The sequence below is a fragment of the Salvia splendens genome, chromosome 7 (assembly GCF_004379255.2).
Source record: "Salvia splendens isolate huo1 chromosome 7, SspV2, whole genome shotgun sequence".
Taxonomy (NCBI): Eukaryota; Viridiplantae; Streptophyta; class Magnoliopsida; order Lamiales; family Lamiaceae; genus Salvia; species Salvia splendens.
This window is the reverse complement of record NC_056038.1, coordinates 8554125-8580812: the sequence shown is the minus strand read 5'-3', so window position 1 is coordinate 8580812 and position 26688 is coordinate 8554125. Positions and strand designations below refer to the sequence as shown.

The 26688-nt window shown below is 36.2% G+C and overlaps 4 protein-coding genes across 7 annotated transcripts; 1 reads left to right on the top strand and 3 right to left on the bottom strand.

Moving 5' to 3' along the window:
* The first annotated feature begins 16088 nt into the window (after nucleotides 1-16088).
* On the top strand, nucleotides 16089-17808 carry LOC121742508 (chitinase 2-like). The gene has a single exon (XM_042135668.1). It carries the CDS (start codon nucleotides 16301-16303, stop codon nucleotides 17273-17275), a length of 975 nt encoding a protein of 324 aa, XP_041991602.1. The 5' UTR covers nucleotides 16089-16300; the 3' UTR covers nucleotides 17276-17808.
* On the bottom strand, nucleotides 16619-19954 carry LOC121742507 (BTB/POZ domain-containing protein At5g60050-like). Of its 3 annotated transcripts, none has more exons than XM_042135667.1 (3): nucleotides 19272-19954; nucleotides 18070-19011; nucleotides 16619-16637 (listed from the first exon to the last, which is right to left on the bottom strand). In XM_042135667.1, the coding sequence occupies exons 1-2, from the start codon at nucleotides 19839-19841 to the stop codon at nucleotides 18073-18075; spliced, it is 1509 nt and encodes a 502-aa protein (XP_041991601.1). In that variant the 5' UTR covers nucleotides 19842-19954; the 3' UTR covers nucleotides 16619-16637; nucleotides 18070-18072. The 3 variants fall into 3 exon arrangements, with proteins under 3 accessions (XP_041991601.1, XP_041991600.1, XP_041991599.1); XM_042135666.1 differs by lacking the exon at nucleotides 16619-16637 and adding an exon at nucleotides 17065-17201; XM_042135665.1 differs by lacking the exon at nucleotides 16619-16637 and having other exon boundaries at nucleotides 18007-19011; nucleotides 19272-19953.
* A 798-nt stretch (nucleotides 19955-20752) lies between these two features.
* Nucleotides 20753-22116, bottom strand: LOC121742437. Of its 2 annotated transcripts, none has more exons than XM_042135572.1 (2): nucleotides 21747-22116; nucleotides 20753-21472 (listed from the first exon to the last, which is right to left on the bottom strand). In XM_042135572.1, exons 1-2 carry the CDS (start codon nucleotides 22111-22113, stop codon nucleotides 21342-21344), a joined length of 498 nt encoding a protein of 165 aa, XP_041991506.1. In that variant the 5' UTR covers nucleotides 22114-22116; the 3' UTR covers nucleotides 20753-21341. The 2 variants fall into 2 exon arrangements, with proteins under 2 accessions (XP_041991506.1, XP_041991507.1); XM_042135573.1 differs by having other exon boundaries at nucleotides 20753-21469.
* Nucleotides 22117-22262: 146 nt separating this feature from the next.
* LOC121742436 (probable serine/threonine-protein kinase PBL7) lies at nucleotides 22263-25511 on the bottom strand. The gene is made up of 5 exons (XM_042135571.1): nucleotides 25219-25511; nucleotides 24351-24598; nucleotides 24034-24223; nucleotides 23559-23950; nucleotides 22263-22820 (listed from the first exon to the last, which is right to left on the bottom strand). Exons 1-5 carry the CDS (start codon nucleotides 25331-25333, stop codon nucleotides 22515-22517), a joined length of 1251 nt encoding a protein of 416 aa, XP_041991505.1. The 5' UTR covers nucleotides 25334-25511; the 3' UTR covers nucleotides 22263-22514.
* Between the last annotated feature and the right edge of the window lie 1177 nt (nucleotides 25512-26688).

Here is a 26688-nt window from a genome sequence, read left to right as displayed (position 1 = left end):
GAGAGATTAATTCGTACCAAACACTCTGTCATGCTGATGTCTACTCACCTTTCAGTTCACACACCCATGAGCGACGCATGCAGAGACAAACCCTATTTATGGAGAGATAATAAAGCTCTACCAAACAATTTACTCACGCTGACGTCTTCTACTTCACATACCACCCCAAATCATTTTCTCATTATCAATCCCATTATCAGGGACACCTCAATTTTTTTAAGAAATTTGACACTTACTCCATTTGTTAGAGCATCCACATCCGTGCTCTTGCCAACGAGCAAGGATATGGGCCCGGCCCAACTTTTTCTGCCTGCTCTTAAGCAAGAATACAACACCCACATCCGTGCTCTTCTGCAAGGACGAGCACAAGGGTCTCACCTTTCCATTATTCAATTTAAATAAAAACATTTCCACAAAATTAAAATGCATTAAAAATACCCAGATTAATATTACAAAATACATTAAAAATTAAAAATTATATAATTAAAATCCTAAAAAATAAAAATTACATAATTAAAATTATAAAAATTTAAAATTACATAATTAAACTCCTAAAAATTAAAAATTACATAATTAAATTCATAAAATTAAAAAACCCACTACTCGTGGCCGAATTTCGCCCACATGTGTTTGATTAGGTCTTCTTGTAGCTCAACGTGGGTTCGGGTATCGCGCATTGTGTGCCTTGTTTCGATCCTCTCACCCACCGTCGTATGCACACCTCGGCATGGGGGAGACCTCGCGCTTGAGCTTCCGGCTTCATCCTCGTCATAAAAGCTAGCCGCCCTCGGTCCTTCGTCGGCTATAATCATGTTGTGTAAGATAATACACGTGTACATGATGTCGGCGATATTTTTCACGTACCACAGCCGAGACGGGGCCTTCACAATGTTGAATCTGGCTTGAAGGACCCCAAAGGCTGTTTCGACCTCTTTCCGCGCCGACTCTTGACGCTGCGCAAAAAGAACCCGTCTCGGGTCTTGTGGGTTGCTGAGCATCTTCACGAAAGTCGACCACCTTGGGTAGATACCATCGGCGAGATAGTAACCCTTGTGGTATACATTTCCGTTGACGGTGAAGTCGATCGCCGGTGCTACACCATTCAACACATCATTGAAGAGGGGTGAAGAATAGAGCACGTTCAAGTCGTTGTTGGATCCGGCAACACCGAAATATGCATGCCAAATCCATAGGCGGTAGTCGGCAACCGCTTCAAGGATAAGTGTTGGGCCGCCGCCTTTGTGGACGCTTAAATGTTGCCCCCTCCAAGCAGTCGGGCAATTCTTCCACCTCCAAAGCATGCAGTCAATGCTGCCAAGCATACCGGGAAAGCCATGGACTGTTTCGTGAAGACGAAGCAGCCGTTGGCAATCATCGGTGGTGGGTGCCCAAAGGAATTCATCATCGAAAGCTGAATGAACGCCCTCGCAAAAATTTTTAAGACAAAGGATTCCAGTGGACTCATCGACATGCAAATACTCGTCGAAAAGGTCAGCCGTTTGCCCAGTAGCGAGTTGTCAGATGGCACACGTACACTTCTGCAACGCCGAGAGACTTTGCCGACCGGCTGCATCTGGACCTGTTTGGAAGTATTCAACACGGGCGGACAATGTGTTGACAATACGCATGAACAAGCGCTTTGACATGCGAAAACCGCGCCTAAAGTAATCTTCTGGAAACCGCGGCTGATCGGAAAAATAGTGGGCAACTAGCCTTTCGTGGGCTCACTCCCGGTCACGATGGATGTAGCGGCGAGTTGATCTAGTTGGTTGAGGAGGAGGGGCGGGGATATTCGCAGCGACATTTGCTTCATAAGCGGCACGATGTTGTTCGTAGTATTCTTGTTCTTCGCGCTCCGCTTCCGCAATGAGATGGGTGAAATCCATTTGAGGTTTTAAGTGAGAGATGAATGTGTAGATAAGTTGTATGAAAAATATGAATGAGAGATGATTTGATGTGAAAAATGGATGACGAATGTGTGTATTTATAGATGATTTTGGGGAAAAAATAAAAAAAATACAGAAAAATGGGCAAAAAACGGCCATTTTTTTGGGATTGTGAAAATATAATTTTTTATTTTTTGGTATTATTTTCAAATTTTTTTTAAAAAAATGATTTTCCAACGGATATGCCGTTGGCCAATCAGAACGCACTACGTCGGCTGCTCGCTGGCACGGACGTGCTCGATTCCTCGAGCAGCGCCGTGCCAGCAGCAAGAGCGCAACGGCGGACAGCGGTGCCGCGCCGCTGGCACGGACGGACGGACGAGCAATTGCTCTCCGCTGTGGATGCTCTTATGCTGAATAAGTTTCAATTCTCAACTTATTGGTGTGTATTTTTTTAATTATTTATACGAAAATTAAATATTTTGAATTATTTGCAACATGTGTATAGAGATGGCAATCCAACCCGAAATCCATGGGTCTGTCCGAATAGCCCGATAAAATTAGTGGATTAGGGCTGTAATTTCACAACCCAAATACAAAAACGGGCTAAACGAGCTACCCCATTAGGGTTGGCTGGTTAAATGAGTTGGCCTGACAAGTTGTAGTTTTAATTAAAATATGCAAGTTAGGATTTTACTTGTACTTTTTGGATTTCATGCGCCGCAATTCACTAGCTAGCTGTTTTTTTCAATCTTCGTTCCATGCCTTTCCACTCATGTCCACACTATCAACTTTCACCATCTTCCCGTCATCCAATCGTCTCTCACCGTTGACTTACCACCACCAAAGCCAATCAAGATAAAATTGAGAATTAGCCATAAAAATATCACTATATTTATCGTTTAACTGTGATTAGATATGATTTACATAATTTTGAATTGATTATGAACAATACCAAAATAATGACACGACACAAGCTTTAGTTCAAATTGATTGCTCTAATTTTGATTTATGTTTGTTTATGTTGTAGTTGACCAGAATGAAAGACTTATCCAACTACTATTATTGAGGAAAGTCATGAAAATTGGAAAATATTATGTGATTCTAAAACTAAAAAGAGAAAAATAACTAAAATTTTAGTAGAATAATTTTACATAGGAAAATTTTGATTACATGAGTTTGTTTCCAATTTTTTTGGGCACGAATAGAGATTAGGGATATAGGGTTGAAAATGTATAACTCGAAAAGCCCACCCCCAAATAGTCCGACAATCCGAATGAGTTGATCCAAATCTGAACAGGTTAGCTCAGTTGATATCCCTGGATGTATATGAATATTAAGGTTTGTACTTTATAATAAGATTAAAAATTGATATAGATGTAACTTCTATTATACGGAAGCTAATAGGATGTCTTGAAAGTTGATTGTGATATATTCGTATACTTCGTACATAGTAGGAGTAGTTATTAGTATTTCATTTTGATTAAATATGTAGTATTTGTTATTTCTTATTTTCATGTTAATAGAGTCATTTTTCAATTTTGTGAAGTTTCAAGATAATTGAGTCATTTCAATTTTTGGCAAAAAGTAACTACATCTTTTACTTTATTTTCTCTTCATCTCTCTTACTTTATTCTGAAGGGGTTGGCAGCGGAAGCGTGCGTACTAACGGATCACATAATTCTGATCTATTTAGCAGATTATTTAGATAAATTCTATTCGCGCAATTATCACATGTATCATGCTCATAACTTGAATTCTAAACACGTTTTAGTACAAATAATCCCTAAAACATGCGTACTACGGAGTTAGCCAATTTACCTCGTTGTTTCACTTAAGAATCGAAGATGGCTTGCGTCTTCTCCACGTGAAGATCTTGAGAACTCAACCTCGGATCTTCTGACTGGTGTCCCGGACTGTAGACTGATATTTGTGTGGGCAAATCTCACCAGTGTACTAGGACTTAAATAATGAAGACAGAAATCTGCTCACGGAAGGAGAGCAATTTTCGATCCTTTCTCAAAGATGAGGGGGACGAAAATTATGATGTGAAAAAAGTGTTAATTTTGTCTCTTTTATTCTCCTATTTATATTAAGTCACATATTGAGCCCAATCATGGATCTAAGGAAGAATTTGGACATGGCCTCACCCAATTAGCTTTTCACTAATTAAATTGAACCCACAATTTAATACAAGCTTATATTGGAATATTACAAGCAGCCACTACAGAAGTAATATTGCACTGCCTTTCCAAATCCGAAATTACAAGTATTCCGGGTTTCCTTTTAGTGTGTTACATTCATTTTCCGCACTTAAGATAGAAACATCCATTAATTAATCAATGTCTGTTAGGACTTAATTAATTAACATATTTTAATCTCCAAGAATAGACTTAGCAAGAAACTCTTATTTATTATTCATAGAGTAATCAAACTCCAACTAGCTAGGTTCCGAATAATAAAACTCTGTTTCGAGCTCCTCTTGTGGATGTTATCAAACGAGACTCTCCTCACGCACGATTCAACATAATAGCAATCCTAGCACCGCTAGATAATGATCACCGCTACCCAATATACCTGGATCGTTGGGTGACGAAAAACCCGCACCTTTGGTAAGTCAAAGTAGTAGATACTCAATATCGTATGCTCAATGCTAACGTACATTGATTAAGAAATTAATTATCAAGACCTTTTCTTTCAGTAGATGGCATAAAGACTCGTCTTGCCGTTTAATTCAGTGTTATACCATACCAACGTCATCTTATTTCAATAAGGCTTAGAAATAATCGGACTGACATTGCAACCTTTCACGATAGGTAGTCTAGGCCTATCTAGGTTGTGAAATTCTTATTTTTCTTTGTTCAGAACTAACCGTGTTACCTTAAATTGGACGCGGTCCACAACCGGTCTACTAAAGTAAAGACTTAGACTTTGTTACGTTCGCTTATACATTTAAATATGGAATAAACATCCATTAAATGTAAAACATAACAACATTATGACAAAAATAATCTGTTGCATTTACTTGAAAAATAATAATTAGAGTTTTACAGTATTCAATTACTCGAAAGGTGATTTCTAGTATACAAACCCTAACATATTCACCATCCATTTAACACACTATTCTTAAACTCCATGCCAAAAAGAAACGTGTTTATTAACAAGGAACGGGGATATTACTATATAACAATGTGGGAATATTAATAAAATGGCTCATTTAGATAGTTGAAACTAATACTAGTTAGCTATAAACATTTAAATACTAAAATATAACTGAATTTGACTAGAGTAGACTAAAATGTCATTCATACTAGCTATTTCTCTATCTACTCTCTTTTAGCCATTTCCGGAGTCACCGATAATTGCAGCCGTCATAGTCAGAGTTGATCATGTTAATTTTAGTTTAATCTAGATTTGGATTGGTTTAATACATACCACGCACCTAGGACTTTTGGTATGCTGCTATGTTTGAACTTACAGTTATCTCATACTATGAATTAACTGAATACATATCATATCATATCATGTATGTTAAACTTGCGAATCCTTAGGGTGCTATTGATTAATTGCATTGAAAAAGGCATGAAATGATAATGGTAGAGATTTGTAAAAAAGTGTGATTAGGATTAGGATTAGGATTAGGATAATTATCACACGTGGGTGTTCGTAAAGCCAGCGATGGGTTGATTACACAGTAAATATGAGAGCTTAAGTTCGTAATAAGCGCTATTTAATTTCAAGATACTCACAAGTTCCGAACACAACCAATCTAAAGTTGTTCCGACTTAGTAGCACACCAAACTAAGTTAATCAATTACACTTAACCGTTTGTATTAATTTTTTTTAATTTATGAACCATTTTAAGACAATTGGTACGGGCACTCCAATTATTTTCAAGCTAATTAATTAGATGAATATAAATAACGCTAACCGTTGGAATCATATGGTAGCAGTATTTTATTTACTGACACCGTGGGCATTACAGCGATTAATACTACCGCTGGATCAATAATTTGTTTTAAATTTTTTGGGATACTTTAAATTGTATTCTTTGTATTTTGGCTAGATCTGTTCTGTACCGAACAGAACAATTAATTTTGCAAAAATAATGTAACCAAAGTACAGAACATATAGTTTAAGTCTTTACTATTACGAGGAAAATAATAAATTTTGATTTGGACCATTCGTATCAGTTGGATTTAATTTCATTTCGTTTTTTCACACGCTATCTAAGGTTCGTACGTAATAATTTCTCTATTTTTTTATTGGCATTGCATAAAAGCAATTATCCCTCTATCTCCAGCTTAAGTCATGCATTCTTTACCAAAAATTATTTTCCATAATGTTTGTTAGCTCATAATATAATAGTTCTCTTGAATCATAAGACATTTATATAAATCTAGAGAAAAGAAGACTATAATCTAAGATTAAAGGACTTTTCAAGATATTAATATAACCCTCTGGAAAATTGTGTTCCTTAAATCTAAGAAATAATGTAAAAGTAAAAGGGTATTAATATTGCTAGGAAAGTGATATTAACATGTTGATATAATGTATAAAAAGAGTTTGTAGTAGTCTGTGGTCCAAACTCTGAAGAGATTTTTAAATATGACATGCATTTTTAAAAGTACAAAAAGCATTTTTATGAAAAAATATAAATATAAACCGAATTTTTAATACAATTAAAGTTGTTTTTTCGAATAAGATTGGATTGTTTTATTGTATTTTAAAATTTTGGGCCAATAAAATTTTATTGATGTTCACGCTATTTTTCGCACTACTACTATTTATCTGTTCAACTTTTAATAATAATGAAATTGTTAGACAGAAGTTCATTGAGTATTATAATCCTCATGAATTTAAAATTAAAGAGACAAAGTATTGTGGTCCAAAACTTTATCTGAAGATTAATTAGAATGTGTAAGAGTTGGTATGTGACTTAAATAATACTCCATAATGCCTCATACTTTCAACAAAGTCTGCGTCCTTCCAATATGAAACAAAATGCTAGAAGCAAAATGCTGCGTGGGAAATTTGTAGCTCGAAATTTATTTTTTCAAAGTCCGATTCACCTAGAGAGGTGGCATGATTAACCGAAATTTATTTTAAAATGTGGTTATAAGATTTGTATAATATGAAAAAAATATGTATGTATGAAATTTTTTTTACGGCTGTTATTTATGTTCAATGTGTGCAAATTCATTAATTCATATGGTGTAATTTATCAGTTATTTTGTATATTAAGGTTGAAATGATAAAATAAAATTATTCAATATGAAAAAAAACATGATCTATTTTTGTTACAAGAATAATTATCAAGAATGTTTGTGCAAATAGCAAAATTTTTCATAAACACCCTGGCCAAACAGACTAGTTAGAAAATGAGTTATTAATTGAGTGCGAAATATTTTAGTCCGAAATAAACAATAATAACTTAAATGTGGGTTGGTCAAATTGATATCAATATTTTGGTTCTACAATATATATGATACTCTTAGTTAGCTTTACTTAATCATTATTTTTCTTTTTCTTTGGTTTATTTCTTTTTTTTATAGATTTCTCCACTCGCGGCATTCTCTATCATGTAGTAGTACTTTGAATTCTGATTCCTCCACTAAATTAGTCTCTATTTATATATGATAAATTTTTCTCAAGTGAGGCACATCCTATTTTCAATCATTTTTTCCTCTATCTTTAAGTCTCTGTTTCACTTTATAAATTTTAAATTACAATATGTGTGTCATCCAATTATCAAGACTAATTTGTACTCCATGAAAATACTACCTATTGCTCGTCAAGGCAATCACATCACCTTAATTTGAACTAATTGAAGTAATATATAATTGCACAAGATTCCGCTTTCAATTCCAGTATTGAATAACTGTTAGAAATGTTTACTTTATAGGTTTGCTCATATCTTAAGCCCAACGGTAGTTAGTGGAATTCAGTAACATCATCTATAGATTGACAACTATGAAATTAATTCTCATCTTTCTTTTATGCATCACAACAAATCTAATGTAGTGCTTTAGTGACGAAGACAAAACAAATTTACCAATGAGTCAATGACTAATTATATATAATACTCAGATTTTATAACAAAACTCAGTAGTATATCATAAATAACATGGTATCATGTTAAATTAGAGAATCAGCTAAATTTTAACAACCAATCAGGTCGAATGTCACATTTGATGTCGTGACAATTAATTTGGCTTATATCAGGAAAAGCAAAATATTTTCAAGTCAAATCGATGCCCATAACTAATTACTAGTAGTACTAAAAATAGTAGTACTTCACTCCATATGAATCAATATTAGTATAAATAGTGGGATTAGTTGATTTTATTTTTATATTAAAGTATATATTGTCAAAGAAATATATGTATTCCATCTGAAATGAAAATTTATTTATCCCTTCCTTAGTTACCGTGGAAGATAGTTAGAGCATCCGCATCGGTTGAAGGACGGCGTCCGTCCGTGCCAGCGGCACGACACTCGCTGTCCGCCGCTGGCGCAGCGCTGCTCGATGCATCTAGCACGTTCGTGCCAGCAAGCAGCTGACGTGGCGCGTTCTGATTGGCCAACAGCATTTCCGTTGGAAATTCATTTTTTTAAAATCGAAAATAACACCAAAAATTAAAAAAAAAATCAGATTCCTAAAAATATGACCGTTTTTTACCGTTTTTCTGGAATTTTTTATTATTTTTATTTTTTTATTCCCAAAATCATCTATAAATACACACATTTATCATCCATTTTTCACATCAAATCATCTCCCATTCATCTCTCATTCATATTTTTTCATACAACTTATCTACATCTTCCTCTTTTACTCAAACCCTTTCAAATTGATTTCACCAATCTCATTGCAGAAGCGGAGCGCGAAGAACAAGAATACTATGAACAATATCGTGCTGCCTATGAAGCCAATGTCACCGCGAATACCCCCGTCCCTCCTCCTCGACCAACTAGATCAACTCACCGCTACATCCATCGTGACCGGGAGGGAGCCAACGAAAGGCTCGTTGCCGACTATTTTTCCGACCAGCCGCGGTTTCCGGAAGATTACTTTTGGCGCCGTTTTCGCATGTCAAAACGCTTGTTTATGTGTATTGTCAACACATTATCCGCCCGTGTTGAATACTTTCAAACAAGTACAGACGCAACAGGTTGGCAAAGTCTCTCGGCGTTGTAGAAGTGTACATGTGTCATCTGACAACTTGCTACTGGGCAAACGACTGACCTCTTCGATGAGTATTTGCATGTCGGTGAGTCAACTGGAATCCTTTGTCTTAAAATTTTTGCGACGGCGTTCGTTTAACTTTTGGTGAGGAATTCCTTCAGGCACCCACTACCAATGATTGTCAACGGTTGCTTCGTCTTCACGAAACAGTCCATGGTTTCCCCGGTATGCTTGGCAGCATTGATTGCATGCATTGGAGGTGGAAGAATTGTCCGACTGCTTGGAGGGGACAACACTTAAGCGGCCACAAAGGCGGCGGCCCAACACTTATCCTTGAAGCGGTCGCCGACTACCGCCTATGGATTTGACATGCATATTTTGGTATTGCCGGATCCAACAACGACTTGAACGTGCTATATTCTTCACCAGTCTTCAATGATGTTTTGAATGGTGTAGCACCGGCGATCGACTTCACCGTCAATGAAAATGCATACCATATGGATTACTATCTCGCCGATGGTATCTACCCAAGGTGGTCGACTTTCGTGAAGACGCTTAGCAACCCGCAAGACCCGAGACAGGTTCATTTTGCGCAGCGTCAAGAGTCCGCTCGGAAAGACGTCGAAAGAGCTTTTGGGGTCTCCTTCAAGCCCGATTCAACATTGTGAAGGCCCCGTCTCGGCTGTGGTACGTGAAAAATATCACCGACATCATGAACATGTGTATTATCTTGCACAACATGATTATAGCTGACGAAGGACCGATGTCGGCTAGCTTTTACGACGAGGATGAAGCCGGAAGCTCAACCGCGAGGTCTCCCCCACGCCGAGGTGTGCATACGACGGTGGGCGAGAGGATCGAAACAAGGAACACAATGCGCGATACCCGAGCCCACATTGAGCTACAAGAAGACCTAATCAAATACATTTGGGAGAAATTCGGCCACAAATAGTGGTTTTTTTAATTTTATGAATTTAATTATGTAATTTTTAATTTTTAGGATTTTAATTATGTACTTTTTAATTTTTAGGATTTTAATTATGTAATTTTTAATTTTTTTGTAATTTGTAATAGTATTCCGGATATTTTTAATGCATTTTAATTTTGTGGAAATGTTTTTATTTAAATTGAATAATAGAATGGTGGGACCCTTGAGCTTGTCCTCGCGGAAGAGTACGGATGTGGGTGTTGTGCTCTTGCCTAAGAGCATGGAGTAAAAGTGGATCCAGGTCCATATCCGTACTCGTTGGTAAGAGCACGGATGAGGATGCTGTTAAGTAAAATTCAATTTCTTTTAAAACAGGATTAGTCCTTTATATATTTTTGGAAATATTAAAAAATGACAACAATATCCGATTGCTGATTAAAAAAGAAAGAAAGTTTATGTGCATTTAGCATCTTCCTTTTAAATTAGTGACTCCTCTTTGCTTTCTTTTGTATTGACCTCTCTGATTTGTACGTTTTAATAATATGTAATTCTGTATAAAAATCAATCAAAATCACGCGCGTTAGAAGGAATTATAATAATTTATTAATATATTACACTGTACAAATTTCAAACTTTTCAATACACTATCAACACAATGTCAAGATAGTGTAAATTTCAAGATTTTGATGTCAACACAATGTCAAAGACACCGTTCACACTGTGTTGATATTTTCTGTTGCTATTATTTTGTCATTTGTTGACATTTTTTAACGGTACAGATCATAGTTTAAAATTTGTACAATATTTAGAATTTGTATTTGACTGCGTCTGTTTCGTGCAATTGGTCCATCTCAACTAGCACCTTTCAATTTGTACACTATTAATTATTTGTCGTTTTTCTATTTATATATTTTTTTTAGGGCATCAGCTGTGGGGCGCCCTAAAGTGCGCCCTAAAGCGCGCCCTAAGGCGCGCCACGTCATCAGTTTTATCCCCATACCTCCCCACCTGCAGTGGAGCGCCCTAAGGCGCGCCCTATGGCGCGTCACATCATCATTTTTTTAATATTTACAAAATCCATACGAATTTAAAAAAACTAATAAATTAAAATACGAATTTCAAAAACTTCATTTCATTTAATAAAAATTAGGGATAACTACCTTAAAAGTCACCAACTTTGCCCGAATTCCAGTTTTTCCCACGAGCTTTAAAATTGGCGTATAAAGTCACGAACTTTGCATTTAGTCTGGTATTTCCCAACCCGACCCGACCCGACCCGACCCTATATTTTCCGGCAACTCAAAATCCTATGTGGCATGCCTGAATATTGACGTGTCCGGCATGGGAAAATCGTAAAACGACCCCGTTTCTAACACCTTCCTCCAGCTGCTGCCCTGCCTCCAGCTCCTCTTCCTCCCTTCCTCCGCGAGCCCTCTTCCTCCGCCGCCCAGCACCGCCACCAGCATCTTCGTCGACAACGCCACCACCGCCGCCGCCATCGTCCTCCATCACACAGCCGATCGTACCTCCGGACTCCAGCATCGTCCTCATAACCATTGCAAAACCACAACTAAAATCCCTTTCCTTCAATCAAAGTTTCAATTGCTACTCCACCTGATTCATCTGCTGAATTTTCCCTAAAATTTCTAATGGCATCAAGCGCAAACAAGAACATCAACCCTAAGCTGGTTTCGCTTTACTTTTTCCTCTGTATTTAAATCCATTTCAGCTTTAAAAGATCACAATTTTCAACCCGTGCTTGATTTAATTCTTCATCAACACCATGTGTTTGTTTGATTTCTTGCCAATTCGAGTTTTTGAAGTTTCCAGCAGAAGAATTTGTGCCAATTTTTGATAATTAGGTTTATTGCTTGCAATTTTACGGTAGTCAATTCTATGCATTTGATGTTTTAATTTTGTGTTTTAAGTTTTTTAATTTTGTGTTTTAAGTTTTAAGTTTTTTTAATTTTAAGTTTTAAGTTTTTTAAAGTTTTTTTTAAAGTTTTTTAATTTTGTGTTTTAAGTTTTTGTGTTTTAAGTTTTAAGTTTTTTTAATTTTAAGTTTTTTAAAGTTTTTTTTAAGTTTTTTAGAGTAATTGTTTTAAGTTTTTTAAGTTTTTTTAATTTTGTGTTTTAAGTTTTTTAAAATTTTAAGTTTTTTTAATTTTGTGTTTTAAGTTTTTTAAAATTTTAAGTTTTTTTAAGTTTTTTAATTTTTTAATTTTGTGTTTTAAGTTTTTTAAAATTTTAAGTTTTTTAATTTTTTTAATTTTGTGTTTTAAGCTTTTTTAAAGTTTTTAAATTTTGTGTTTTACGTTTATTTAAGTTTTTTCTATTTTTTGAAATTTGTTTTTAAATTTATTTCTTTAATTTTTTCACCGTCACTACATGATGTCCATGTAAGCGGCCACGAGATGCCACATCATTTAAAAACGACACGCCAGCTCGCCATTTCGCCGGAAAAATAATCATGTGAAATCGGCGACTAAATGCAAAGTTCGTGACTTTATACGCCAATTTTAAAGCTCGTAGGAAAAACCAGAATTCGGGCAAAGTTGGTGACTTTTAAGGTAGTTATCCCTAAAAATTAATACATTACAATGCGAATTAAAAAAAACGCAAACTCAGCGACGGCGGTTACGAGCCCACACTTCTTCAATCATGTCGCTCATGAGCTGCGCATGATCCTGTTGGTTGCGCATTGAGGCCTGTCTAGATAGAACCTCATTGAAGCCTAACGGTAACCCTCTATCGGGTGTCTCGGTCGACGTGCCGGACGAGCTAGATGCATGGTCATCTTCATTCCAATAAAAAACGCATGCCATCGTCCGCGTAGCCCACAGTGGGGCGGACGATGGCGCGGCCGATGACCTATCGTCCGCGGCCATCGTCCGCTTAGGCCGCAATGGGCGGACGATGGACATCGTCCGCGCTATACTCCGCGCCCTTAGTATAGGGCGCGACGATCGTCTGCAGCCTATGTCACGCACCCCCAATGGGGCGGACGATGGCGGGCGCGGACGATGCGCGCCATCGGGCGTGCCATCATCCGCCCCATTGCGGATGGCCTTAGTTGAAAGTTGGCAGATGATATGGAATTGCGACAAACACTTATACTCACAATTTATTAATTCAAAAAAGAGAAAAGATAAATTAACAAGAATTGTATATAGAAAATACCCTTTAATTTAGTTCTATTTTTTAGGATATAATTTTATGACTAATTTATCCTTATTTAATGTTGGATATTTTTAACTCTATCAGTTTAGTAAAGTATCATTGATTTAGATTATGAATTTTTTATGGTAATATTAATTAACACTCTAAATAATTAACGTACTATATTTAATTGTAAAATAATTACTAGTACTATATAATTTAATAAAGTACCATATACTATTTTTTAAAAGAAATTTATACTTGATCATTTTATACTTTAGTATCTAGTTTTTTGTCATTTAATTTGTATTATTTTTTCATAACTTGTTTGATTATTTTTTGTTAATTTTTTATTCCAAATTATCATATAATATAAATCATCAATGTTATGACGATAAAATAATTTAATATATGAAAAAATAAATTAAAATAATAAAGCATTTCTATATTTGATATGTGGACTACATGAGAAAATATTATACCAATAATGATTTAACATTTCTTGCAATATCTCTTTTAATTTTTGTGTTATTTTCCTTTAACACTATTTTTCCTTAGCGTGTTCCCTTTTTCATTATATATCCAAAAGCAGATATATGAATACTTTTTATTTTAATTTACTTTTACTGATGAGTATTTTTATATTAAGGAAATATTAATTATTATTTCTTTCTTAATTAACATGAAGGGGGTTTATAGTAGAAATTAAGTACACATACAAGTACTTGCATTTATATTTATAATTTTTAGAATTATTCAATCATGAAGTGGTTCGATGCAAATAAATTTTTTAAAACTTACTTTTTAATATTATAGTATCAATTTTAATTTCATTGCATGATTTTTTATTATGGATGTAGAGAATAAAATGAAATCGACTTAATGATAATTAATTTGTTGAATGACGATACTCATAAATTAAGTACATATTCTTATACTATCATTTTTATAGTTTACAGTGTAGTCATTTTATAATTTACAATTTTTCGATGCAAATGACTAATATAGCTTTAGTATATTTTTTAGTAGTACATATTGAATTTATTTATGTTTCATGGTTTTAAATAATGTTGAGTCACCAGAAAATTGATTTAATGATTATCAATTAGATTGGTGACAATAAAAAATCAAATATATATACACATAGTCAATTTTTATAATTATTTAATAATAAATTAGTTGAATGTGAATGACTATTATTATTTTAGATTAATTTTTATTATTATTATTAATTATAAAAATTAATTTTATTTCATGATTTTTTAGTCAAGAAGAGTACATAACTAAACCGACTTTATTGTCATTAATTAGTTGGATGATGATATTAAGAAACTAAGTATATATATTGTACGTTATTTTTATAATTTACAATTTAAGAGTCATTCGATTTGAATGATTTTATCGTTTTAATTTATTTGTTACTATTACGTATCAAAATTATCTCCATTTCATGATTTTTTAGTCAAGATGTATGCAAAGAAATCGATATAGTGATCATCAATTAGTTGGATAACAGTACCAACACAAACTATATACATGTAGTCATTTTTATAATTACAATTATTAGCATATTTAACACTAATATAGTTGAATGCGAATGATTATTATCATTTTAATCAATTTTCAAGTACACAAAAAATCGATGTAATCACCATCAATTAGTTGGATGAGAGTACTAAGAAATTAAGTATACATATAATATATATAGTCATTTTTATAATTTACAATTTTAAAATTATTGAATAATAAAATAGTCGGATGTGAATGATTATTGTTATTGTTTTCTATCAATTTTTTTCATGGTTTTGAGTCAAGATACTGAATATATAAAAAAAAATTAATTTAATGATCATCAGTTAGTTTGATGAAAATACTAAGAAATTAACTAAATATAAATGTGGTTGTTTTATAATTTAAAATTTAAGTAAGAGTATTAAAATAGTTGGATACGAATGACGATTATTTGTTAATATTTATTTTTTACTATTTGATATTCATTTCATAATTTTCAAGTAAAGAATACAATACTCAAAGAAATCGACTTAATGATATTTAACTAGTTGGGTGATAATACTAATTAATTAAGTATATTTACACATAGTTATTTTTATAATATATGTAATTTTTATCACACAATGAAATAGTTTGTTTTGAATAACTATTATTGTTTAAGTTTATATTTTATTACTGATTAATTGTAATATTAATTTTCAATTAGTTGGATGATAATACTAAAAATTAAAATAATAATATTTAATTAGTTGGATGACAATACTAAAAATTTAAATATATTATGTGACTTTTTTTTAATGACTACTAACATTTTATATGTCAAATTATTCATTAGATTTTATTGCATACGGTATTTGAGTGTTGAGAAAATAGAAGAAATTTAATATTCTTCAAATACTAACCCAATATTTATAAAAATGTATGGTGAAGAATGTGATAAATTTATCTTTTAGTTTTGATTCATCTATAATTATGTAGCTTTATGATAGAATGAATTATCCTTCCTAAATGTGCAGTTATTAAACTTAGAAACTTAATCTTCCCTAAATAGTAAATATGTAATGTATAAAGTATTGTGAATGTAAAATACGTAAAATGTCCAATTTTATATATACAATTTTTGTTAATTTATCACTACTCTTCAAAAAATTAGTGGCATGGTCCAAAAACTATTCGAAATTAAAAGGTTCAAACTAAAATAAACAAAAAACTCCAATATTGAGGTAAACAATAAATTTGATATTTATAATAGAACAAAGATAAGTTATCAACTACACATTATTTGGCATTAGAGAAGCTTCGGTGATATGCCGGAAAACTACACACAATCTCATGAGTCATGACTTCAAGCATGATTTATAGAACGTAACGCTCACTAATCATACCATTAAATCAAAACACGACTGCAGAAGGAGATTAATTTGCTCTTCCTCTTAAACTTATTTGCAACACTCAAAATCTATTCGGCAACTGCACTCCAAAAACAATGTAACAATTTGTACAAAACCCTAACAAACAAAACCATCTCCCTACAATCAAATCACAACGCATTGTTAGAGCTGATCATAACATACAAAATCAATCCGGCACCATTAATACAAGAAAAATCCAATTTCACATACCATAAATATGCCTTATTTGTGTATCCACACACACACACACCACAAAAATCGAAGAAAAATCATGTTAAGTAAATATGCTCTTCTTTTCATTTTTCTTCCTCTCCACTCTCTGTTCTTCAATCTCCTGACGATCGGAGCAGCACAGCCGGAGAAGCTCTTCCGAGAATACATCGGAGCTGAGGACACCATTGTGAGATTCACGGATGTCCCCATCAACCCCAGCGTGGACTTCCACTTCCTCCTCTCCTTCGCCATCGACTACACCGATGGAGCCCACCCGGCTCCCACAAACGGAGATTTCCGAGTCTACTGGGACACGAAGAACCTCGGCTCGTCTCAGGTGTCTGCGATCAAAGCTAAGCATGCAAATGTTAGAGTAGGCATGAGCCTTGGAGGTGACACCATAGGCAACAACAAACCAGTCTACTTTCATCCTACCTCAATCAAAAGCTGGCTTGCAAATGCAATTCATTCCATAACTAAGATAGTCACAACTTACGGTTTGGATGGAATCGATATAGATTACGAACACTTCGGTTCAGATCCTGATACATTCGCCGAGTGTATCGGGGGACTTATCTTCTACCTGAAACAGAACGAGATCGTCTCCTTCACCTCCATAGCACCGTATGAAGACGATTCTGTCAAGCCATACTATCTAGCTCTGTGGAGAAAGTATGGCCATCTCATCGACTACGTGAATTTCCAGTTCTACGCCTATCCAAGGAGCACCACTGTTTCTCAGTTTCTAAAGTATTTCGACGAACAAAGCTTTAACTACAAAGGAGGCCAAGTTCTGGTGAGTTTTGGGACTGACGGGAGTGGCGGGCTATCCCCTCAAAATGGGTTCTTCGATGCCTGCAGCGAACTGAGCAAGCAGGGGAAGCTTCATGGGATCTTCATTTGGTCTGCAGATGACTCCAAGAAGGCTAATTTCAAGTATGAGAAACAGTCACAAGACTTCTTAGCCTCTCAAAAGTGAGGCTATTATTTCACAGCTAGCTTTTAACAGCATATATACATACACCAAAAATAAAAACTAAAAAACTTTTACTCTTTCTGAGAGGAAAAGTCACTTACATTACATGTCTTCATCCATGCATATGAGATATACTAGTAACCTATCAGTTAATTCATAAATTTTCTTTATATTCTGTAACATATGAGATATAGCAGTAGACACCACTCACTGACTGATCTCAGCCACTCTCTCTTTGCTGTCGGCCCTAAAATGTAGCGTGAGAGACGACAGGTAGTTCGCTTATGCAAGTAGAAAATGAGCCGACATTATTAAAGAAAATTAATCAAGCCTAATGGAAAGAAACTCTATTTTACAGAATTTCTGCAGTCGAATGACAAAAAAGGGGTAAGGTTACCAGGGTCTTCTTAACACACTAGCAAAGACTAATTTCATAGTAACAAATATATGAAATTGAACAAGCTTCAAAAGATTCCATCAATTTTGCTGATGGAATGTGTGATTAGTAGCTATGTAAACGAGTTACAGAGACATGGATGGAAGAAAATTAAGTAGTGAACTATTAATCTGATGAATTAGTTCCACATGGAAATTAAATATGTTTTCACGCGGTTTATTTGGAACTATTTGGTGGAAGTAGAAAGCAATTTCAACTGCACAACTACTGTTTCATTGATCTAGAATATGATTCATTCTTATCAGAAATTAGAAGAAGAAGATATAAACAGACTGGATATGGGAAGGAATGAATTTTTATTTACACCATTACATGAGGCATGGAATTCAAGCAAACATACCCATCAGTCTGGAATATCACAGACAGCTAGCTGCAATTGCGACTCAATTGCATATTGTTTCACAAAAGCCCTTCTCCACCAGATTTCAAACGCTCTCTGAATATTGGGACAATCGTCGCCCTTGTTAAGAAACCTATCAAACCACTTAACCAAAAACGATTGTTGTTGAGGCAGTGGTAGAGTAAGAATTGTTTGACTAAGCCCTTCCTCAATCAATTTCCTATCAACAGGTTTCCCCCCTATTCTCATCCATCCAAAATCGTCGTAAAGAGGTTCCAACCAAGTCGACAGCAAGGCAAACCTAGTCTCCTTGGGCACTAGAATCTGCCCTCTCCCAATAGAAATGCAGAGTTGGGCAGTGATCTTGCTTATTTCGTGGCGATACATAGTAGGTATCTTGGAGTGAAGAAGTGCTAGTTCCTTCTGGTCAGCCCATAAGTCCACAAACTCTTCCCCCAAGTTTCTCTCTATAAGGATGCCAAGAATCCACTGCATATTCTCAGCTTCTCGAGAAATCTCAGCCATTATAGCTCCTCGGTCTTGCCTGCTTTCATCCAAGCCAGTGGTTCCAGATAAGCACAGAACAAGAGAGCCTAGGCACCTGTGGCAAAGCTGATACAATACATCTCTTGAGATATCAAGGCCATCCTTATCATCTTCTTTTAGTAGTCGAGATATCAACCCTTTCATTTCTCTACGGGCCTTTTCATCTTTGGCCTGCAAGACACCTAATGACAATTTCAAGAAGACACTCTCCAGCCTTGAAGATGTTGAAGGGTCGGCTACCACTCTCTGTAGCACAGTTTCTGCTCTTGAACAATCAATCTGGAGTTGATTTAGATGCGAAACAACACTCTCCTCTTCTCCCTCAGACCATGGCACTGCTTCCAGATACTCCAAACATGCCCTAATCCCATCCTCAAACATAATTGCACAACATATCTGCAAATGCCAAGCAACTCTGGCCTAAGAACATATCACATTTCACTTATTTTTCACTTATTAAAGGCACAACTTCTTGCTACTTTTCACATTATTAAATAAACAATCTCGAAATTTTTTCTTATTTCCCAATTTGAACTCAAATTACCCGTTTATGAGTCCACATTGAGTATAGAAAGCATCATTAATCATTCTAGATAAGAATTACAAAGAAAGTAAGGAAAATTGAAGTGTTTATTACGAAAGAGGGAGAGAGAAACCTTCAAAAGGGCCAAGATCTTGGAGACAGCCATGCCGAGGAGCTTGGTCTTCAATTCGGCAGAGTACATGAGGACGACAGCCTCCACATAGACGGCCACGTCATTGCACTCGAGAATCTCGACAGAGTGGGTCCCGCTCCGGCGAAGTTTGTCGGAAAAGAAGCGGCTTTTGGCGGCCAAGACGCGTAGGTGGACATCAAGGGTGACCCGGAACGGCGGCTCATCGGCCTCCGCGCGGCCCGCTACTGTGAGGGTGACGTCGGCAGGCCCCCATTGGGTGGAGATATTGAAGGGGGCCTGGGAGAGGGCGGCGGAGACCCTTTCTTGGAGCTTCTTGCGGGCTTCGAGAGCGGGATTGGGGTCGACCGACATGATCTCGAAGAGGGTTGGGCTGTGGTGGTGGTGGTGGTGAGGGGTAGGAGAGAGAGGAGTGAGGCGAGAGGGGGAGAGGAAGGGGTCGGAGATGAAGCCCTGCTTGATCATTGTGGACACTAATTGTTGCTGGTGGAGTCTTGAAGACATGGGTTTGTGGTGGGTGGTGGCGTTATTGCTCTTGCTATCAGACGCCATCGAATTCAGGGGACTGAAGCACGCAAAAAGGAGTAAACACACAACACGCACTGGGTGTCAGTGGGCAATGGGCATTAAATGTGGTATGTGGGGACTCCTTTAGATAAGAGACACAGGGAAGAAGTAGCTACAGTACTTTTTTAAGAACAGTTATATAACATCCCTTATAAAAAAATTGATGCATCTAAACAGTAGTCCCTCCGTTTTCAGATTACCTTTTTTTTCACATATTTTTAAAAAATTCTAATAAATAACTAAAATAGAAAAACGTTAAAGTGAGAGACAATAATGAAGAGACTCTTCTACGTATTATTCTCTCTTATATTACTTTCTCTAAATTTTAATTATTTATTATTACTTTTTGAAACAAGTACGAAAAAGAAAGGGATGTGACAAATGAAGTAGGAGTACAAGATAATTGAAAACCGTTATTAATCTCTTCTAAAAATAATTTCTGCTGGTAAAAATAGATTTGTTTTGTGCATAATAGTACCCCTCCTCACCTGGGTAGAATAATAGGAGTAAATACTAGGAATAATATTTTTATTAGGTGTATGACACGTGACCAATTCGCATGAAGGGCCTCAACCTTTCAAGATCTGCATAACCTCTATTACTCTAATATAAATCGTGGCTGCAGCAGCAGATTAAATCACATGCAATTTTTGTGTTTGCACATTATACTCGAATGATATTTTCAATCTTTGATACTCTGATTTAAAGCAAAAACATTATACACAAATTAATGACCATTCCATATAGTAGTAGTATTTACAATCAATAACATAGAAATTTGAACATTCTACTGGGAAACACGTTTCACCCCGTAATTCATCTTCACACTCGTGCCTTCCAACAACATAATTTCCAATTCTCATACGGATTAAGAAAATGCATTTAATATTCTTTGATAAACTTAATTTAGTAGTTACTATTATATTTCGCCCTTATTTAGTGCTCCACGCTTCATTTTGACAAATTACCACTGCTATTAAAGCTTATTTTAGCAAAGAATACAGAATATTTTTTTTAATTCAAATTAAAAGATATAGTACTGAACTTTTGGGATATCCCAATAGATGATGAACTGCGATCAAGAACCTCAGGGGACCGGTGGCTGTCTCCGACGTAGGAGACAAAGCATGTTTGGTGCTGCAGCATCGAGTTTGTGGAAATCTGCGGCGGCAGCCATAGGAGACGAGAGGGGTGGTGTGGTTCAACAATTAAGTAAACATTTCCCAAAGACGAGGAGAAGAACTTGCCGGTGCAGAGGCAATCAAAGCAAGTAGCAAATCAAGTGAACATTTGTAGATTTGGCTAGATTTTCTAGTTTTGAGTCTAAATGTTACACATTTAGCAACTTCAATCAAAGCAACAAAATAATCATGAATCGGAGCTACATTGTGGTATACTTGTCTGGCTTTTTCTAGCATAAGAGATCAACAGTGATTGAAACCTCACCGTTCGCTGCCGTAGATTGTTCAAGTCTTGCTCATCCAATCACTCGGAATAGCTATCGTTGTTCAGAAGCTGTACGCCGGAAATCCATGAAAAAGGCGGGAAGAACGTTGCATTTTGTGCCATCAGTCGAGCAGCAGCAATCCATTCCTCCTTGCTATCGAAATTCACTGCTTTTTATACACAAAACAAACAATTAACCACCACTAGGCAAACTATGAATTTCTATTTTCCTTATACACAGATTCTGAAGATCTGGAAAACCACGACATTCCCCGTTTTCACCATGATGCACAAGATCTGTGCAATTCATCGATTTGATGGATGAGCAGTCAAACAAAATTGATTAAAAAAAAGTCATTCCTTAATCGTGCGTTTCCGCAGCATAGAGAAAAACCTCACACGCACACCAGAAATCAACAGTCAATTAACATCGTCTAATCTTACCGGAGTAGGAAAAGCACCAGAGGATGAAGAAGCAGAGAAGCACCGCGACAGGAATGAGATGAACCAGCTTCTCTGGCAATCGAGACTTCAAATTCTCCTTCTTCCCGACGGAGGAATTCCTCTTGTAGAGCGGAAGATTAGCAGCCTCCTCGATCTTCCCCTTGGGAGAAGAAAACGGCACCAATCGGGGCTGCGATGTCTGCGGCAGCTCCACCGCGCGAGAGGTTCCTGCTTGTCTCTGCATCGTTGAGAGAGAGAACAGAACAGAACGGAACGAAACGACTCGTAGAGAGAGAATTGCAGAAACAAAATTATTCCTCTCAATTCTGTTAGTCACATTTCGATTTCTGTTTTTTATGTTTAGCATTCCAACTGATTGGCGGGAAAACTCTCCACAGTCACGCGCTCTGCACGCGACTCGTCTCCCTTATTTTGCTTCTTTTTTTTTCTCTCTCTCTAATAATAGTAATCACAATAAAAAAAACCCCAATAATATGTAGAAAAGCGAGAAAGATATAAGCTGCACATTTGCACGTCCAAGTAAAAACCAACATAAAAGTACCAAGGCAATAATAGCTCTAAAACAGCCCCTATATCCCTGTAGTCTGTATGCAGCAACAAATTGTTGAATAAATAGTTAAATACACTAGCAAAGCCGATGTTATAATAACCTGTAAACATCTATCTCTCCCCAAAAGTGTGGATTTACATAAAGAGTTGAGTGGGAGTAAACTCCCTGATGGTAAAAAGTGGTGAGAGTGGAAGCAGCTATATACTCTGCCGTCCCCGGGCTTGGTTGTCGTTGTCGTTTTTGCGTTCGCCATATCCTTTTGATCTGCTACGCGTAGTTTCGGGGCCTTGGACACCATGGACACTCGGGTCATAGGCCTGCGAGGCAAGATAGTTGAGGGCTGTGACAATGTCAGCAACGAGTGGCCTCATGTTTGGCTGCTCTTGGACACACATTGCAGCTATTGCTAGAGCTTGGTACAGCCCTCTCACCGGGTACTGCCCTTCCAACGACGGATCAGCCATTTGGTGGAATCTTTTGCGGTCCTTGAATAGCGGCCTTGCCTGTTATAAATCATCAAAAAATATCACCAAAACCTTTAAAAACCAATCAATATTCAATAAAAAGACAGTTACATGGCATTCAAGGTTTCTGTTTTGACATGTTCAACGTATTAATAACTCGATTATATGGAAGTGAGAGCTTGGTTCTGTGAGCACCCCTAGTTCAGGCAAGCCCGGTTAAGCATCATCGTTCCGAAATGATTTAACGAAAAAGATTACACTATTTGAGATATATAATCACATATCTCCTCACACATAGATGGGAATTTCTGGTAGAAAACAAAGCACCATGACCATGACCAGTGTTAGAGATTCACACATTCGACGTTCATTCATAAAGGAGTTGGTTTGTATCGAATGAATATAGCAGCCAAAGGTTGTAATCTTCATATGGCCAACCAATCATAATCAGCTATCATGCTAAGTTAGTGGAGCAATTTCGAGTGGCCTAACTGGCGAAACAACACAGCCAACAGTTCGTTAAAATCATTTAATAGTGCCCGGATGAAAAAGTTTAACCTGTTGAACATGGACTATAAACATAACCACCAAACTACAAAAGCAGACAGTGCTTGTAGCTGATGTGACATTTCTCAAAATACCACACAAAACGAGCTAAGTTTACTTCATAATATGGCACTTTTGATGGATACAATATTGTTTGAACTGAAAAGGCAAACGACATTTCACGCGGAGGTAAACACTGAACAACAAAGTATAGAAATTAGAGAAGCTTACCCATGAGACTAGATTTGCCTCTGGACCAGATTTTCTATTGTCAATGGCTCTCCTGCCTGTGATGATCTCTAGGAGAACAACACCAAAACTATAGATATCTGATTTGAAGGTGAGTTGACCTGTCATTGCATAATCGGGGGCACAATATCCATATGTGCCCATAACTCTGGTGGAGACATGAGTCTGATCACCGGAAGGGCCGACTTTAGCTAAACCGAAGTCAGATAGTTTGGGATGATATCCATCCCCTAACAATATATTGGAACCCTTCAAATCTCGATAAATAATGGGAGTTTTCATCTTGTCGTGCAAATACTCTAAGCCCCGGGCTGCACCAGCTGCTATATTCATCCTTATGTTCCAATCCAGCTTTTTCCTTTTCAGTTTAGGACCTGCAGTGACAAAGTAGCACAGCTAAAATGTCCAGCGAAGAGGGAAACGAGAAACTGTATGTTTCCAGCTGGGCGTGACATACCGTGTAAGTGGTCCTCGAGAGATCCTAGAGGCATGTACTCATAGACTAACAGCCTCTGATCACCCTCAGCACAATAGCCGATCAACTTAACAAGATTGGGGTGGTCAGCCATACTTAAAGTCATAACTTCAACCACGAATTCCCTAATCCCTTGACATCCACTGCGATCAAGCTGCTTGACAGCCACAAGCTGCAAATGCACAAACTTTCAATAACTCCTCTTTAAAAGAAAAGGAAGAAATAATTGATACACATGAAAACAAGGAGAGCAAATGGCGAAGAGGTACTATACTCGTACAATTTTCGATCTCACTGACCTCACCAGTGTCCAGCAAACGACCTTTATAAACTCTTCCAAATCCCCCTTCTCCGAGGAAATTTTCTTCCTTGAAATTCTGGGTCGCCGCAGATAAGTTAGCAAAGGTAAAAGTCCGCGCTTTGGACTCCCCATCACGAGAACTCTTACTACCGACATCTGCTTCGTTTGCTGAGGTCTCCACATGAGCCGGATTTGCAATAGGGCGATCCTCTTTCACAACTTTGGGCGAACTAACATTACGCGTATCTGAGCAATAATACAGCAACAGGATATTGAAGAATCAAAGGTAGATCATCGAAACAACAAACAGAATACAAAAAAAGGAGTACGGAGTACCACATACAAGAAAAAATTACCAAAAATTTTCACCTCTCATAACATATTCTGAATAGTTACAGGACAAAAATATGATGTCTGCATTTGATGATGCAATCCAACCTCAACATAAAAACCTAAATTCTATAAAAAAAATCCAATCTTTGGATGCAACAGGACAGAAAGACACACAGTTGCGTATAAATTCACCATCCCACATTTGCACATCAAGTAAACACTTTAACAAACATGGTTGTTTGAAAATCCATCAACAAGCGAGACACATAAATCGAAATTCATCAAACCCAATTTCAAAAGGAAAAAATACTAAATTTCCGCATAAGATCATCAAACGAATCCGAGAAGGTCACAAGCAAACGTCCAAATATCGAAACACGAAATTCGAAAATCATCAACACGATCTTTCTAGAACAAACGTTAATAATTCCAAAATGCGCGGAGAAGAAGAAGAAGAATAAAAATCGATTGCATTCGTGAAAACACAATTGAAAGAGAACCTTTTTTTTTACAGAGACCGATCGTAAAAATACCTGGTGAGTTTTTGGCCTGATCAGTTCTTTCAGACAGGTTAATTTTTCTATCAATAATCGTTTTCCTCGTGTCCTTGGAAGTTGACGATTCGCGAGAGCAGAGGAAACACCCCATGGCTTCAACCTTTCTCTCTTCAAATGTTTATGGACACGTATATATTTAGCGGCGTATCTTTCTCTCCCTCTTTCTAAGCTACTGATGGAGAGCAGAGCCCTTGGAAGAAATTATTTTGAAACTACTTCTGGAGAGAACACGAGAAAAGAGCACAGAAGAAACAGAAGATAAAAAGAGTGATTTTTAAAATTGCTGTTTGTTTACCAATAAAAATTGAGTCACTTTTTGTTGTATCCCAATTTCGCTCCCATATTTTAGCAAAATTTCACAAATAAAAAATTTATGCAGAACATACTTTACTATAATAAGTACTCCATTAAAATAATTATTATTCTTTAGAAATGGGTACTTTGTCACATACTTTAATATACAATTGATAAATAAAAAAGATATATTTATAAGCACCATCTCATTAAATTAGAAAAACATATCAAATATATAAAAATTGATTAATTTTTTAAACTAATAAAATTTTTTACTATAATGAAGAGACAAGGAAAGTAGTACAGTCTTGTTTGTTTTGTTATGTAATAACAGTAACTTTTTAATTGATGGGTGAGTAATTTATTTATTTTTCCGGTTCATTTGGTGCAGGCCACGTACAATAATCCTACTGATCATCCACTAATGACGGCCGTCCCTCCTACGTCACTTAATTTGATGACGCGTAGAGCTGTGATTGGCTCGGAGTCCCGCAAGAAAAGGGGGATTCTTTGGTCACACGCCTGTCACGCTACGCGCTGCGCAAAAAGTGGTGAGCGAGCTTTGTCTGTCACGGTAACGGAGCGTTGTCCCGTAGGATGAGTGTTGGCAACGCGCGTTATTTAATGCGTGGGATATGCGTTGACCTAGTTTTTATAGAATCATTAAACTAATGACACGTGGGATGATTACACCGATGCGTATTAAATTAGGGATTTGATAACACGGACAGACTTTTTGCTCATAAATGTTGGGGGCCAAACATAAAATATGATAAAATTGTCATAAACCTTAATTCGTCCCATAAGAATATACACTTTGGGTATAACATGAGTTTTAATGTACAATTAATTAAGTATTTTCTTCGTCCCTTATAATTTATCATTATTTGATCCGACACGAGTTTTAAGAAAAGTAATAGAAAAATGATTGAAAAAATTAGTGGCATATGAGTCCTATTTTTATATACTTCTTCTGTCTCACAATAAGAATTACATTTCACTTTTATTATAAATGGTAAGTAGGTTTCATATTCCACTAACTCACTTACACTCACATTTTATTATAAAACCAATATAAAAAATAGACCTCATATTCCGTTAACTTTTTCAACTCACTATTCTTTACAATTCTTAAAACTCGTGCTCACACCA

Excerpts from the sequence above, each read along its gene's own strand:
- LOC121742437 (XM_042135572.1), bottom strand. The coding sequence starts at position 22,113 with ATGCTAAACATAAAAAACAGAAATCGAAATGTGACTAACAGAATTGAG. Across the intron at positions 21,473-21,746 it reads CTGGTGCTTTTCCTACTCCG|CAGTGAATTTCGATAGCAAG; the intron begins GTAAGATTAGAC and ends GTGTATAAAAAG.
- LOC121742508 (XM_042135668.1), top strand. The coding sequence starts at position 16,301 with ATGCCTTATTTGTGTATCCACACACACACACACCACAAAAATCGAAGA.
- LOC121742436 (XM_042135571.1), bottom strand. The coding sequence starts at position 25,333 with ATGGGGTGTTTCCTCTGCTCTCGCGAATCGTCAACTTCCAAGGACACG. Across the intron at positions 24,224-24,350 it reads GTTTGCTGGACACTGGTGAG|CTTGTGGCTGTCAAGCAGCT; the intron begins GTCAGTGAGATC and ends GTGCATTTGCAG. Across the intron at positions 23,951-24,033 it reads TCTCGAGGACCACTTACACG|GTCCTAAACTGAAAAGGAAA; the intron begins GTATGTCACGCC and ends TTGTCACTGCAG.
- LOC121742507 (XM_042135667.1), bottom strand. The coding sequence starts at position 19,841 with ATGGCGTCTGATAGCAAGAGCAATAACGCCACCACCCACCACAAACCC. Across the intron at positions 19,012-19,271 it reads AGATCTTGGCCCTTTTGAAG|ATATGTTGTGCAATTATGTT; the intron begins GTTTCTCTCTCC and ends TGGCATTTGCAG.